The 15980-nt window shown below is 42.9% G+C and overlaps 2 protein-coding genes across 3 annotated transcripts; both read left to right on the plus strand.

Annotated features, from left to right (window-relative positions):
- Positions 1–1234: 1234 nt before the first annotated feature.
- LOC115694095 (outer envelope pore protein 16-4, chloroplastic) lies at positions 1235–4955 on the plus strand. Of its 2 annotated transcripts, none has more exons than XM_030621221.2 (6): positions 1235–1497; positions 1670–1721; positions 1833–1864; positions 1959–1992; positions 2692–2759; positions 4574–4955. In XM_030621221.2, exons 1-6 carry the CDS (start codon positions 1426–1428, stop codon positions 4706–4708), a joined length of 393 nt encoding a protein of 130 aa, XP_030477081.1. In that variant the 5' UTR covers positions 1235–1425; the 3' UTR covers positions 4709–4955. The 2 variants fall into 2 exon arrangements, with proteins under 2 accessions (XP_030477081.1, XP_056158896.1); XM_056302921.1 differs by having other exon boundaries at positions 2692–2823; positions 4574–4745.
- A 3951-nt stretch (positions 4956–8906) lies between these two features.
- On the plus strand, positions 8907–15409 carry LOC115666536 (caffeoylshikimate esterase-like). The gene is made up of 8 exons (XM_056310130.1): positions 8907–9406; positions 9567–9660; positions 9796–9828; positions 13318–13464; positions 13560–13690; positions 13821–13958; positions 14065–14163; positions 14715–15409. The coding sequence occupies exons 1-8, from the start codon at positions 9377–9379 to the stop codon at positions 15108–15110; spliced, it is 1068 nt and encodes a 355-aa protein (XP_056166105.1). The 5' UTR covers positions 8907–9376; the 3' UTR covers positions 15111–15409.
- Positions 15410–15980: the final 571 nt, after the last annotated feature.

A 15980-nucleotide genomic window follows, 5' to 3' on the forward strand; every position in this document is an offset into this window, starting at 1 on the left:
TGGCTTCTGAAGAATGTCCAATACCTCATTTTGGTAAGATTGGTAGTGTTCTGATATCTTTCTTGTTTATGCATAATTGTCGAAATCTTATACTATCAAGATCTTTAGACATCACTTTTCATTTGCTCTATTTGTGTTGAGTCTCCATTCTAGGTGACAACGAGTGGATCCAAAAATGCCATCGTTCTGGAATCATATGAGTTTGCTCTGTTTGCTCTGTTTGTGTTGAGTCTCCATTCTAGGTGACAGCGAGTTGATCCAAGAATTGCAACCATTTCTATGATGATGCTTGCATTAAGCTCACTAGAAATCCTATGCATAAAAGGCAAGTGCATGCCCAAGTGGTGAAGTCTGGAAAATATTTTACTTGCCGAACGGCGGAAAATGTTTTTCAAAACTTTTTCGATTTTCCCGAACACGGGAAAATGACTTCCAGGGAAAACATTTTCCCGGAAAATGACTTCCGAAAAAATATTTTCCAGAAATGGGTCATTTTCCGTCAAACGAACGGAGCCTAAGTCACAGATGACAATCCTTCTCGCAGAGCCAGAATTTTCGCTGCCAACGCCGACGAAGCACGGATTTTCTTCGCGAAACCCTCAATCAACAGCCCGTGGGAGTCTCGGTACACCCCAGCTATAGCTTTCGTCCGCGACCCTTCCCACCAAAAAGCATGGATTTTTTATATGGATTAGTTTGGTCATTATAACAAAAAGCTAGGATTGAAATTGGACATCTCTAAAAGTACGAGGATAAAAAATTAATCTATATTTGGAAAATAACATAAGGATTAGGATGGATGGAAAATAAAATATAAGATGGAAAATGAATTTATCTAAAGATATAAAGATGACATATAAAAGAAGGGATAATGACATAAATGATCAATGGATTTTGATTCAATGTACAATGTAATATCTGCAATTTTGACTTATTTAATGTGGTCCCTGAGTTTTAGCCTAATGTGCGATTCCAGTCTTTTAGTACATGTTCAACTTAATCTTTGAACTATATAAAAATATTCGTTGTTATTCTTTCATTAATTCAAATTTAGAGATAATATTGAATATTTTCATGTAATTTAGGAACTAAGTTAAATATGTATAAAAAATTTATAAATTAAATTGAACATATATCAAAAATTCATAAATCACATTGAATAAATTAAAATATTTAAATATTACATTACACGTTGAGTTGCAATTTAGGGATCATGTTTCATGTTGGTTTCTGAAACCGAAGTCCCAATCGGGTCCTCTGTGCATTCGTTCCGGGTCTTCTCTCGGCGGCGAGTCCTCGTCTTCTTACATGCTTGCTGTTGCTTCTTCCCAGGAAGAAACCTGCACTCTTTCTTGCTTCGCTCTTGTGTGCGCGACTCCCATGTCGCTTTCTGCTGAATCCCGACGCCGAGGAAGAAAATGAGAGATGAAGGACGAGCTCAGCGACGTGGTTCCCTGCTCTTCCCTCGCCGTGGACTCCATCCTCCGCGTCGGAACGGTGAGTTTTTCCCCGACTCTCGCTCGCTCTCGCTCTTTCTTCTCTTTTTCCCTTCCTGCGAGCAGCTCGCTCGTGACGAGCAAGGTTAAGATTAGAGACAACTCTATTCGTTGACCGCAAAAGAGAGAAGAAAGTTTTGATCTTGAATGCCTTATCGTGTCTCTTGATTCAGGCGGGAGCGATCTGGGGATTATGCATAGGTCCATACGATGCTCGGAAAATGGGTATATGTGGATTCAATCAAGAACCCATTTTGCTGCAGCGCTCAAAATTTCATCTTTTCGCCATTCCATTTGCTTTTCTCACTTTTTTCTTTTTCTGGTAATCTTGTGCAGGCCTTTCTGGGATACCTCGCGCGTACTTTGTGGTATGGAAGTTGATTTAACCTCATTTTATTGTAATGTACTGGCTCGCTTTTCGGTTGATGGTTATTTATGCAATTGCGTCGATTGGATTGGCAGGCGAAATCGGTCGGCAAGTTCAGCTTCCAATGCGGTAAAAATTCGCCGCGACTGCAATTTGGGACAGGCACAAGCGTTGTGCTCTCTCTTTATGAATTGAATGAATGAAATTTGCTAATTGTTTTTGACATTTGTATTGCTCATCTGTGGATTGGAAGAGAAGAGAATTGTTTCTGTCTTTTGCAAGCTCTCGTGGCATTGAGTAGTGTTTAGTGGCAAAATTTTCCTCATTCACGATTGCTACATCCTTGCAGGCAATGTAATTGCATCAGATTAGGAGATATGCAGATGTTGTGATCACCAGTCTACTGTCCCGTAGTGTTATACTTGGATATGTCATCTTAGAATTCCAAAAAATGAACGAATTTGGATAATGGGTCTCTCTTCGAATTTAGGTGTCTCTTCGCTTGAAAAAAGTGTCTTTCAGACTAGTGAAGAACAGTGATGCATGCCTTTTTTTTCCTTTGACCCTGCAGACTTTGAGGGAAGCCTCCTGAACTAAGTTGATCAGATGCCTGCTTTAGCTTATTCACGCTCTCATGTAACTAGCATTATCTTTCCTTGTCCTTGGTAATTGATTTTGATCTTGCTCATATACTTTTGAGTAGCCGGGCTTTCTTTTTCAGTTTAATGACCATGTTTCAACCTGCTTCTCATTTTGAGATTTTCTTTTGATTCGGTGAATAAGAGATTCGATTTTTCTCGACCTTATGCTTGTAATCTTGTTTGTTAGGACTGGTTGCTGGAGTTTTTACAGTGACACGCTGTGGAATACAGAGATACCGAAGGCGGGATGATTGGGTTAGTATCATAGCAACATGTTTTCCTGTTTTGGAGCTGATATTCAAATTGAAGAAACTACGCAGTTACGACAACTTAAGTCCTGTTGGTATTTACATGCATTTGACCATTCATATATCTGTGGAGGAACTTCGAAAGTTTTGCTGAGAGCATCTGGCCTTCATTTGCTGTTGTCGTCGCAAGGATTTCTTCGAGATGCTTGTTAACATGTTAAAGGAGTACTGCTGCCATACATGAGGCATATGATAATTTTTGTATTGTTTGTTAAATATGGCAACGTAGCTGCAAGAGTAATCTGCAAAAGAATGAACAGGGTTAGGAAGTTGATTTGGCTACCTTCTGTAGCTTTGTATTGATATCATGATGTCTTTCTTGCTGATGATTAACACTTGGCACGTAGTGCTCTTTTGCTTTCTAGTTTTCTAAATCCCTTGGCATCCTTTTAGGGCTCTTTGTCCTTATAGTTATTAGGCATGTGAAATGAATCCTTTAACGTGGATACAGTATATTGTCTTGTGCTGGCCAGCCTTTGAGCTAGCTGTTGAGCTTCGAGGATATAGTGAAAACCATCAATGTAGACAACCTTTAGCGCTTTAGGGTGTGTATTCAATGTCAACCGCACTCATGAAATTCCTGAATATGGAGTCTCTGTCAGTTTCGTATGACAAGTGGTTTTTTTAAACATCTAACATCAATGGCCGGGGGTCATGATATTGATCCCCCTTGTGGAGTCAAAGTTGATCGATCGACGGCTTTGTCATCACTAGAACAAGCTTTTTTCCCCCAGAAATGGCTAACAAATATTGGCACGAGTCCTAAGGCGAGTTTGGGAAAAGTTGGCAGTTTTGCACTTCTAAAAGTCCTTCGAGTGAAAATTGTGGTGTTTGGTAAAATTATTTTGAAGTTCTTTGAACTTAAATCCTGCCTTTGCAAAGCTCCAAGCTTGAAGCAGTTACCCAGCTTCATCACTCAAAGTCTTGCTATGCAAAGTATTTCGAACTCACCGTTATAGTGGCCTTAGAAGCCAAATTTTTATTTTCTGATCTAGCTTCGGCTGCAATTCAGATATTAGTTCTTAGTATCTCACCATGCCAAACGAGGCATGATGCTAGCTATTCCATTTAAAACTGAGTATTTCCTTGTTTTTCCTTTTGGGAAATATATCCTAGGAGGAAAATTTTAAGCAGAAATATGACGGTATCATGTCACACCCGAGTTATTACTTCTGACAAGATCTTTGTGCCGGTCGTATACTGAGATAGCACAATACGTAAATTAGGTGTTCGTACATTTTTCCCCTGTTGAAACTTTTAAGGTCCTTGACTCTTTGCATATGCATTTTGGGTCTGGTCTTTATCTTTTGCTTGGGAATAGGTTTGGACTGCGAGAGGGGCAAAGATGCCTTGGATTTCCCATATCATATTCTTTCTACAAGAGACATCTGTCCCTTTTTTTCTTTCAGATGTACAAGATTTTTATAGTGTATGATTTGATAAGAGGATTACACAAGAAAAGTATCATACTCATATCATGGTGGAAGATATCATCTGCTTTTGCGACTACGTTGCTGCTAATTTGAGCCAGATTGATTTGAGGCTAACTGTAGTCATAAAAGTGATTAGAGAAGGTTATAGGATCACATGCGGTGTGATGACATTCAATGGGTTACGTTTCTCTATTTTAAAAAATGTCTTGGGACAAGTAAGCTCATCGTTGCCCATTAAAGTTGATGACGGTTAATTCCTTCCTGCTATTTGCGGGAAGAGTTCGATTTCAGATTGAAATTATCTTGACCTCTTGTTCTCTTCATACAGGTAAATGGCCTGGTCGCGGGAGCTGTGGCTGGGGCAGCTGTTGCTGCAGGGACAAGAAGCCGGACGCATGTACTTGGGATGGCTTGCCTAGTTTCTGTCTGCAGTGCTGCCGCTGATTTTTCCAGAACAAACTAGAATCACCAGGTCAGATAATTCCTCGGTGCCGAAGAAAGAGGCAATTTTTCCAGTTCCACCAAGGGTAGTTGTCGGTATCTTTTGGTTTTCAAGAATCATCTAGGATAAACAATTTCCAGGCTGATTTTAGATTTGATTCTTTTGGCAATGAAACAAAGAAGGGGATAAGAAGTCCTCTCGTCATCTGGTTGCTGATTTGGTTGCAAAAATCATAAGCTTTATCAAAGTGCAGGAAAACAATTATTTACGTGTATGAAATATCGCGTATACATAGTGGCTTTATGATTTTTACGAGATGATCTTCAGATTCAATCAGCGAGAGAATGAGTAGACTGAGGTAAGAGTTGGCATAAACTATAGAACAAAGCTGATCTGCTGCTGCATGCATTCTGCGCGTAGTTTTATATTTGTATCTGGTGTTCCGTCGAGATAAGAGCTTGGACCCTTGTCGAAAACGGAAAAGAGGCATGCTTCATCGATCTAAGTCAATACTCCACCATTAACTATCGAAAATGGGAAAAGGTCATGCTTCATCGATCCAAAATTTGTAATTTGACTTAGTTGTACTGCATAACTTATACGAAGGAATGATGGGGGTGAAGACTGGGGGTTGAACAAGAGCACGAGTGTTGGAAGTGGTTCGAATCACAGATAGCCCACAGTGAATGATCACCATGACAGGAGTCTCCAACCATTAATAAACTTCAACCAGAATGAGGACTGCAATGGTGTGTGTTTGGCTCACTTGGTGTTTGGGACAAGATCGTTAGGCCAAAGGCTAGGCATGCACATGAATCTAGCTTTGATAATCACACGGGACAAAGAATCATCTGTCGGGGTTAATTGCCGTTCGAATCCAAAATAATGAATATCAACTGCTAATTAAAAATTCTTTCGGGTGTTTTGTTTTTTTAATATTATGACACTTTGTATAGGAATTAAGACGTGTTACGGTGGAAAGATCGATACCTTGAAGGGGTCGTACAAGTGTCCGAATCAGGACTAGTTCTCGGTATTGTGATGGATTGAATCATCTCTGTTGACAAGTATAAAACAAATGTTCAAAGGTTTTTGATCTTATGTGCAGCACCGATCTCACTCAAAATGGTGACATAATATTATCAAGGGATAATAACGTAAATGATTTTTGAACTTTGATCTAATGTACAATGTGATTCATGTACTTTTAATTCGTGCAATATGGTCTATAAATTTTGGTCCAATATGCAATGTCGCCTCTAGACTTTATTTTATTTAATGCAGTCCCTTCTATCGGTAAATGTACAATGTAGTCGTTAAACTATATAAAAAACACATTGAACTAAAGTTCATTACTCACATTAAATAAATTAAGATTTTAGGGACGATATTGCATATTGAATCAAATTCATGGACCATGTCATTTTTTCTATCATCAATGAATGGGCTTTTGATATCATTGCATTATGCGGATGACACACATCACTTGAGATTTCCTTTGCAAAAGATATGCTCTCTTGTTAACTTGGGCTTTGAGCCAATGTCCGGAGAAGGTGGTAAAGACATTGAATGAAAGGGTCTGTGGGGATCGTTGAGCAGGAGTAAAAGCTGCTTCGGTCGCAATAAATTATCTTTGCTCGTTGGAAGTTGGAACTACCTAGAATTATGGTCCGATTGCACCGTCCACTGCGAACTTGATTGTGTCATATCTATATCGCTCGATGTAATGACATTGACCATCGCATAAATGAAATTTTCCTGATTTGTACACATGCAAATTTGTTGATATAATTAGGCAAGAAAGACATAAGATTTTGCGACGTTGACATATATGTGATGTACTTTTTCTAATTGCACGGGGGATTGGTTGATAAGCACGTCATAAGGGCCACCTACACGACTCTTTTGGCGGCTTTGCACATGAAGAGATGCTTTTATAGAAATATAAAAGCCAACGTGCGAAAGATGAAACTACCAGAAACTCGAATCTTGAAAAATGTTCAAACTAGCTAGCCTGCGTGACCTTCATTCAAATTAACACAACATGTGAACCTACTGAACGAGAAGGATATATGTGCCGCACCATTCGATGTTGTTGATCATTTCTGTTCTTATGAGATAACATTATCATTATCGACTTATTATTTTAATCGACTTTTCCACGTCAAATGAAGTCGATCAATTAAAATCTCCTCTAGTGCTCAAATTGAGTCACGACATCAAAGTATACACAATTCTTGATTGTGTAATCGCATGGGCTATCATTCGTTAATGCAAATATAATTGCATTTGGTACCACTAATCGTGAAATTACTCAAGGATCATAGATAAGATTCTCTAAATTTTTTGGGTTTCCAAACATCATTTTTATTACACAAAATAATAGGGGTGATTGGTTCCTGATCCGGTTCTGTTCCAAGGTAGAACCGGAAACCAGACCAGGAGGACTGGTTCCCAATTTTGAGAATCGGGGACTGGACCTGGTCCTAGGACCGGACTGTCCGGTTTGATCAAATGGAAACGGTCATTTTTTTTTTATTTTTTTCCCATCACAACGAGAGAGGGTGATAAATCTCAACATATTGACGGAAGAAACGATGAGTGAAATGTCTTTTTGGCGCAACGATATGAGGAAAGCGTTGTACATGATTTTAGTTCATATTTTACTAATTTTTTTGAAGAAATAAAAAATAAAAAAAAGTATAAGTAGTCAGTCCGGTCTGATCCAGTTCGGTCCCCCTTTGAAATCAGGAATTGGATAGCTCGGACACCGGTTTCACTTTTAGGAACTGGGAATCGAACCGACACTCCCGGAACTGGACCAAACCGGCCGGTCTGCTTTAGTTCAGGCGATTCTCGATTTAGGCGGCCCGTTTTGCATACCCCTACATAATATGTTATTTCCACCCGATGGGCGAAAGTTTATGTGACGCCATTTTCCAGTTTGATGCTTTTAGTGGAGTCCACCGTAGAACGAGTTAAAGAAATGACATCACATGATGAGGAGGATCAATATTGTTTAGGGGTGTGTAAAGGAAAGGAGTCGAAAATCGCCCAGATCGTCCGGAACTAGACCAGATCGGCCTGGAACCGGCGGTTTCCATGGTTCCCGATTCTAATTTACTGGAACCGGTGAGTATCGATCTTGTTTCCAATTCTAGGCGTGGAATCGCCCACCTGTTTATCCAGACTGGACTAGTATATATATAAATAGGAGTATTCATCTTAAAATTATAATATCATTTCCTGTCGAATGATAAGCAAGAGATGGAACCAAATGTCGAAAAAATGGGAGTATTCATCATAAAATCACAACATCATTTCGTGTTTGAAAGGCAAGTCCCTCACGCAGATTTCTTATTATTCTTACCTTTGCCCTTACGAAGAGGAGCCTAGATAGAAATTAGGTTCACTGTATTATTAATTGATGAATGTAGTTTTGTAGTGATTGGGGATCGGTTCCAAGTAGTCATCCGGGAACCGGATCAGACCGATAGTCTGGTCCCCGAACGAATCCATGAAACCAATGAGCGGTTCCCAATTATAATTTTTCGAAACCGGTTCTTAGTAGACAATTTTCGATTCTAGAGTGGGAATCGCCCACCCGGACCATACTTACCCCTAATGTTATTGGAGTGGGACGCCCACGGTGGAGAGGCTGGTGGGGAGAAGCAGGAGGCGAGGGAGTCAACGAGCGCCAAAGCTCGGGGAAGGGGATGTGAAGGCCGGAGGAGGCGTCGATGAAGACAGTGGAGCCAAGGTGGGGACGAGAGGAGATGAAGGCGGTGGCGTCGAGGGAGGGGACTGGGCTTGCGCTTATAAGGTGGAGTTAGAGCTGCAGAGACTGCTTCTTTAGGGTCGATTTGGACAGGATCAGTCACCATTGGAGATGAATCGTGACTTCTCGAGAGCTTAAGCTTCCAAGAGCCGAGATTGGTCTCTTCTAGGATTAGAGAGAGAGAGGGGAGAACTCCAGACTTCCAATTTTATTAGAAAGCCACGCGGTACTGAAGTGAGCACGGGATTGTATGCACACGATTGAAACAGGGAAATTTACTCTCGTCATCGAAGCGAGCACTTTTCTCTTACTCGGTCCATGCTTCAATATATAATAATTGCATTGATTCTAATGTACCTATAACATAGTTCCTTTTCCTTTTCCATTTCCTTTTCCCAACTAGATGGGTCGATAGCCTCATAATTATTGGGATACGTGATAAGGATGGATCGTGCGATTCAGACTCCCTCGGTCGCAACCCACAAATCCACACATCTCCTTTCTCCTATATATATAATCTTCCCCACCACCACCACCTGCACGCAAGTCAGGCGAATCAATTCCCTCTCCATTTCTCCACATCACCTCCTCTCCTTCTCTCTCTCTCTCTCTCTCTCTCCCCACAGAGCTTCTTTAATACATTAACTATCCCTGTGTTGTGTTCATTTAAGTATTGTTTACCTCTCTGCCTCTCCACGAAGTTCCCCATTTTTGCCCTCTCCTTCTTCTTGGGAAGAAAAGCACACGTTGATATAATATATATCTCTCCTTCCAGCCTCTGAAATCGCGCTCCTCGAAGACCCTTTTGAGCGGGAGTTCGAGTTCGGCTCTCGTCACCCTGCCTTTTTACATCGGTCGCTCGGTCCGCTCGATCTGGACTCGACACATAATCTTATGTTACTTGCCCGCGCATGAGGATGAAGGAGATCGTGTACCAGGAGGTAATATACACAGATACACGCATGCTTCGTGTCTTTCTTGCATTTAACCGTGTCAGAATGTGTTGCGCATAAATTAAGATTTTTTTGGGACTACTTTCGTGAGCTGATGCGAGTCGTGCTTGTGTTGATGTCTGACGAAATGTGGGGGGTGCGCGTGCAGGAGTACGTAGAGAACGCCAGAGGGGTTCAGCTCTTCACCTGCAGATGGTTGCCGTGCTCGTCCTCTCCGAGAGCACTGGTTTTCATTTGCCATGGTCTCTCCCTCCCCCTCTCTCTCTCTCTCTCTCTCTCTCTCTCTCTCTCTCTCTCTGTGCGCTTGTCTGTGAAATTTGGTTGGTGGGGTTTGATGGAGTAACAAATAAAGTTAGGACATTTAATGGCGTTTGCAGGTTATGGCATGGAGTGCAGTGGCTTCATGAGAGGTAATTTAATGCGAATGTTGTCACTGTACAGTATACCTTTCTTTCCTTTTTCTTCTCGGCAACTTTCTCCTCTTCTCTCTCTCTCTCTCTCTCTCTCTTCTTGAGCTCCTTTTCTTTCTCTGTTGATGATGAAGTAGTTTCGGCAATCCATATGTCTGAATATCTTGACTGCTCATGGCAGCATTACCTCTGTTGATCCTCAGAAAAAAATCAGGATGTCGCTGCTCACCACGTCGTTTGTCATGTCTCAACAAATCTCTATATTTACAAACTCGACCTTGATGAAGTTTTGTGATTTCTACCTTTGCTTGCTAGAAGCAAATACAATACTAACTTTGATGGCCACGGAAAGAAAATGCAATGAAAAATTCTTCTTTTAATCTAATATTTCATTTGTGGTCTGCTTCATGATCTAGGACTGCTATCATTCCTTCAACTAGATCACAATCTAGAAAAGAGTTTATCCAATTGCTTTTGCCTTGGGTGCACCGTGTCACTTCCCGTGAGCTTTACCCCCAAAACATGTCAAGGACACGTATTAATTTATACGTAAACGCTCTATCAACAAAAAGTTTGTATTTTTATGTATATTTAACATGCGTCTCGAAAATAATTTGGGATCAGATTTTCAACGTGGATTCGAGATTAATCGATGGGACCCCACGCTCTTAATTAGCTGATTTTGGGGGGTGATCGCTCGCTGTCAATCATAGTAGTTCACGAGGGGAAAGTCAACCACTCTCTCCTGTTCTTCCCTTGGGAGAAAAGGCTGGTTTGTTGACTGTCCTCCAACTTCCTTATTAATCCTCCGCCACATTTCCAGTTGGGCCATCTGTTGTACGATGTTTGTTCACCCAACATACATCATTGGTCGCTGCTGCTCCTTAGAGGTGAGCAAGATGGACCGTCCAAATCGGGATCGGACCGATCAGTTCGGTTCGGTTCTCGGGAATATCGATCCGGTTCCCGATTTTTAAAAGTGAAACCGGTTTCCGGGCGGTCCGGTTCCCGGTTCTAGGGTAGGAACCGGACCGATAAATATATATATTTCTAATTTTTTTCATATATATTTATTTACTTTTTAAAATTTTTGAAAAAAATAGAAAACCTAATCTAATTTCCCCAATTCCCACTTACCTTTACCAATAAGTGATTGGTCCCATTAGAACCGGACCGGAGTGGACGGGACCGATGGTCCGGTCCGGTCCACGGTCTCAAGACTATCCGATCCGGTCCCCGGTCCTAGAAACTGGGAACCAGTCCTCCTGGTTCGGTTCCCGATTCTTGGGTTGGAGCGGACCAGATCAGGAACCGCTCACCCCTAGTGCTCTACTCAAGAACAAACAGATCCTACAATCTTGGATTTCTTGAAAAGAAATATTGATCAAAGTCAAACTATGCGTGTACGTCTTTAGGTTAAGTTGCTATCAATTATTCAGTGGATCTAGGTATGTGTCGTTTTTATCAGGTTCACTTATCGGAACGGTTCCTGTCCTATCCTTATGGTACGTTAAATTTCCCTTTCATTGTGCCCAGTATCGCTTAGATCTTTTGGGGAATCGTAACTCGGTCGTGTCGCCATGTCTATGTATTCGCACGACTGCTATGATTGGTGCCATCTCCTTCACCAAACCTGAACGTTTTAGAACGGAACAGATATATGATAGGATACGTTATCTTCTGGAAAATTGCCCAAACAGTCCTAAATCTATTACACTTTTGCCAATTCAGTTCTAAATCTTTCAATTTTGCCAATCGAGTCCTAAACATTTTCATTTCTTGTCAGTTGAGTCCTAAACATTTTCATTTCTTGCCAATTAAGTCCATCTGGCCAATTTTGACCGGAAATTGCTGACGTGGACGTCGGATGGCGACGCGGCGCTGACTTGAATATTTTAAATAATATTTTAATAATTTTATGATTTTTTTATGCTTTTTTCTTCTTTTTTTTTCCTTTTGCTCTGTTTTTTTTCTGGGCTTCAACTTAGGGCCGGCGAGGGTGGCCGGCCGACCCTCGCCGGCCACGGGCAAGGGCCGGCGGCCCTCGCCAGCTCTAGGGGAGGGCGTTGCGGCCCTCGCCAGCTCTGAGCGAGGGCCGCGACGCCCTCGCCGGTCAAAGCGAGGGCGCGCGAGCCCTCGCCCAGATCCGGCGAGGGTCGCGACGCCCTCGCCAGATCTGGCCAGGCGAGGGCTTGGCGGCCCTCGCCGGCCCCAGGCGAGTCACACGGTGGCTCGAGTGCCTCGCCTGGCCAGTTCTGGCGAGGGCGTCGCGACCCTCGCCGGATCTGGGCGAGGGCTTGCCCGCCCTCGCTTTGGCCGACAAGGGCGTTGCGTCTCTCCCCCAGAGCCGACGAGGGTCGGTCGGCCCTCGCCCGTGGCCGGCGAGGGTCGGCCGGCCACCCTCGCCGGCCCTAATTTCAAACCCAGAAAAAAAACAGAGAAAAGGAAAAAAATAATAATAAAAATCATAAAATTATTAAAATATTATTTAAAAATGTCTACGTCAGTGTCACGTGGCCGTTCGGCATCCACGTCAGCGATTTTCGGTCAATTTTGGCCCAATGGACTCAATTGGCAAGAAATGAAAAGGTTTAGGACTCAACTGGCAAGAAATGAAAAAGTTTAGGACTCAATTGGTAAAATTGAAAGGTTTAGGACTGAATTGGCGAAAGTGCAATAGGTTTAAGGACTGTTTGGACAATTTTCCCTGTTATCTTCTTTCCATGTTCATCGGTTTCAGGACATGAAGGCGGCTTGTTTGGTGGACTTTTGTGGCCTGTCTCTCGGGCATGGGCGCTGGTTGTCCTGTTCTTTCTTATCCCATTCTTGACCAATCCTTGAACTTTTCCTCGTCATAATTTATCACTTTGTTCATCATCAGTCTCATCCTATTCAAGGCTTCTTTCGTTGTCCCCTTCCTCATAATTTAGATGTTCCCAATCGGTCTTGACGATCCCAATGTAACTGGGAGTTTTGATTCTGTCTAACGTCACGTGAAGATGATTATGTTCACGAGCGACCTGTTCGAAACATTTCCCCTTGCGACTACTTGTGTGCACATTGTTTTGAGATGGAAATGTAAGTACAGACTAATTGGGATGATTCAGGTGGACAGAGCAACCGCTCCTTTGTTAACTGATCTTCCATATTTAAGCTATTCATGTAGCTAAACCGGGCCGGTCTAATTCAGTTCAATGTTACATACTGTGTGACAAAATTTGTCAACTACTTGAATCAGAGGAAACTCACCTTTTGGCCATGCAAACTCATAATAAAGCATACCACAGATGTTAATTAAATAGGTGGTTTTCTCTTTCGTTTCTGTTTGGAGATGTGGGGACACGGTTTGGAACGGGACAAGCTGTGGACATCGCATGCTCGTTTCAATCCCAGAATGGTTCATTGTAATGTACACTGCAAGTGATCTGAAATGGAGACACTGTTTTGGAGCTCAATCCATTTGTGTGGTTTTGGTGATATGATTGGCAGAATGTGGAACAAGATTGGCCAGAGCAGGATTCGGGGTGTTTGGGATCGACTATGAGGGTCACGGCCGTTCCATGGGAGCCCGATGTTACATCAAGAAGTTCGATAACATAATCAATGACTGCGATGATTTCTTCAAGTCCGTTTGCGGTAAGGCACAATCTCTTACTACTTGGTTCTTTCTGAATGAGACCTAATGCAGTGTGTCCTACTTAACTTTGGCCAACTCTGTAACATTGTTTCAGCTCAAGATGAGTACAGAGGCAAGAGCAGGTTCCTGTATGGAGAGTCCATGGGAGGAGCTGTTGCGCTGCTTCTCCACAAGAAAGACCTTGCATTTTGGACTGGCGCGGTTCTCGTGGCGCCCATGTGCAAGGTAACAACAAGTGCTTGTGTGGATGGCCATTAACTCGAATCCGACTATGCAAGTATTAGGTATCTCATCAATTCGGCCGATCTGACACAGTGACGCCTCTTTTGTTTTGGCATGACATTAAAATGTGCAGATATCAGAGAAGGTGAAGCCGCACCCGGTGGTGGTGAACCTGTTGACGAAGGTGGAAGAGATCATACCGAAATGGAAGATAGTCCCAACAAAGGATGTCATCGATTCTGCCTTCAAAGACCCTATCAAGCGAGAACAGGTCGATAACATTGCCTGCTTCTACTTCGTGCATCGATTTTTTTGTTTTGGTTCAGCCGAGCAGATAGGTAGTGACATTATGCTTGTGATTCCAATGATGCTTGTAGTTGAGAAGCAACAAGTTGATATATCAAGACAAGCCACGGCTGAAAACGGCATTGGAGATGCTCAGAGTCAGCATGAGACTCGAAGACACATTACATGAGGTAACACTTGATATTTTCACTTTCGCCGCAGTCTCATCATACTCAATTTGTCTCTTTTTCTAAGTCATCCTTAACAGATAACAGAAGCATCGAATCATTTCCGCTAAACTTGGACATTTTGCGCATGCATTTCCAGGAGGCAGTAGCCAACATTTGATTAGATAGATTGACTTCTGGCTTCGGAACTATAGACCCGAACCTCGATTTGTTTGTGTCCAATTTGTGAACAGGACATTTTCAGACTCATTCTGATGTCAATCAAGATCTTGAAAACAAAATTGAGACATGTACTTCTCTTGTTCTGTCAATAAGACCAGAGTTTTCGCCTAATGATAATTATCAACTAGAAGGCTCTATGTTTCACTGAGTCATTCCACATTAATTCGCTCGCGGTGACGGATGCAAATCTGTCACAAATTGTTGTTTTAGAGAGCCGCACGAAATATGTTGTGGTATATCGGTTCGAAGCAGCGTTGTTGAGTGCGCAAACCTGTCTTCTCTGTGGCTGCTCGAGCTTTGATTTAGGATGGTGATGACTCTTTGCAATGCAGGTGACTCTGCCGTTCTTCGTGCTGCACGGGGAAGCGGACGTGGTGACGGACCCGGAAGTGAGCAAGGCCCTGTACGAGCAGGCCAGCAGCAGGGACAAGACCATCCGCCTCTACCCTGGCATGTGGCACGGCCTCACCTCCGGCGAGCCCGACGACAACATCGACATCGTCTTCTCCGACATCATCGCCTGGCTCGACAGGCGCTGCAACATGGACACCGACGCAGATTCCTTCCCCGCCAACCCCGTCCTCCCATCGAGCAACAGCGGCTTCATCGAGAGATTCGCCACGTCCTTGCCGGGGGCGGCGGTGATGAATGGCAAGCGGAGGCAGCGGAACGGAAGCTACTTGTGCGGATTGAAGGGGCGGCGCTTGTCCCAGCACTCTGCCATGTGATCTCTGTCTTGACACTGTGATGCTCAGACAGAGAGGCTCACAAAGACGTTCCCAGATAACGTTTTCGTGTGGAAACCCGATGGACCATCCAAATGCAAACTCGACTTTCGTTGGATGTTAACGAATAATGAAGGCTGTATGATCCTACTGAAAAGGATTCAAGTTACTAACACTTGGAAAGCTTTCTATCGGGTGATTGGTGAAGCATACATGCACTTCGTCACTGATTGAGTTTACAGACACAACTTCAGAAGTTAAACCCGATATGACATTTCGTTAAACGAAGAGCTTTGGTGAGACATCTTGCTGAGGTTTTGCAATGTAACATCTAGGCTGATCGCTTCTGGCGAAACCTTTTCAGCTTGTTTTATGTGGCATTGGGCGGTACACTTTAGACCAAATTAGGGTGTGGATAAGACGTCGGATAAGCTTATCTGGACTATGATGTCCGGTTTTTTAGTTGATAACCGGGGCGCTCAATAACCAGCCGGCGGCTTAACTGGAAGCCCTAACTCCAAACATGCACACCGAACTCCGAAACCCGATCGAGCTAAGAGCTTTTGTTTAACATTGGATCCCCGAACCGGAAGCTAGATCGATTCTTTGGCCGGTCCAGGTTAAAAAACACCGGTTCTCACTGTTCAGGTAAATGAAATCATCCAACTAGAAACGGATCCATTTCCGTGATGGGAATGGATCCACGGAAATGGATCCGACCTCCTATGTGGATCAATTAATTGGGGGAGCAAGATGAACACAAACATAACACATCGACTTTGTGACTAAAGTGTGCACCTCCTAATTATAAAAGGGTCATGACTTTCAAGTTTTCCTTTCTGTTCTCGTCGCGAGAGTTTCGAAATTCTCTCG

This window comes from Syzygium oleosum, unplaced genomic scaffold (genome assembly GCF_021117445.2).
Source record: "Syzygium oleosum isolate NSW1041296 unplaced genomic scaffold, Sole_v2.1 Sole_v2.01, whole genome shotgun sequence".
Classification (NCBI taxonomy): domain Eukaryota; kingdom Viridiplantae; phylum Streptophyta; class Magnoliopsida; order Myrtales; family Myrtaceae; genus Syzygium; species Syzygium oleosum.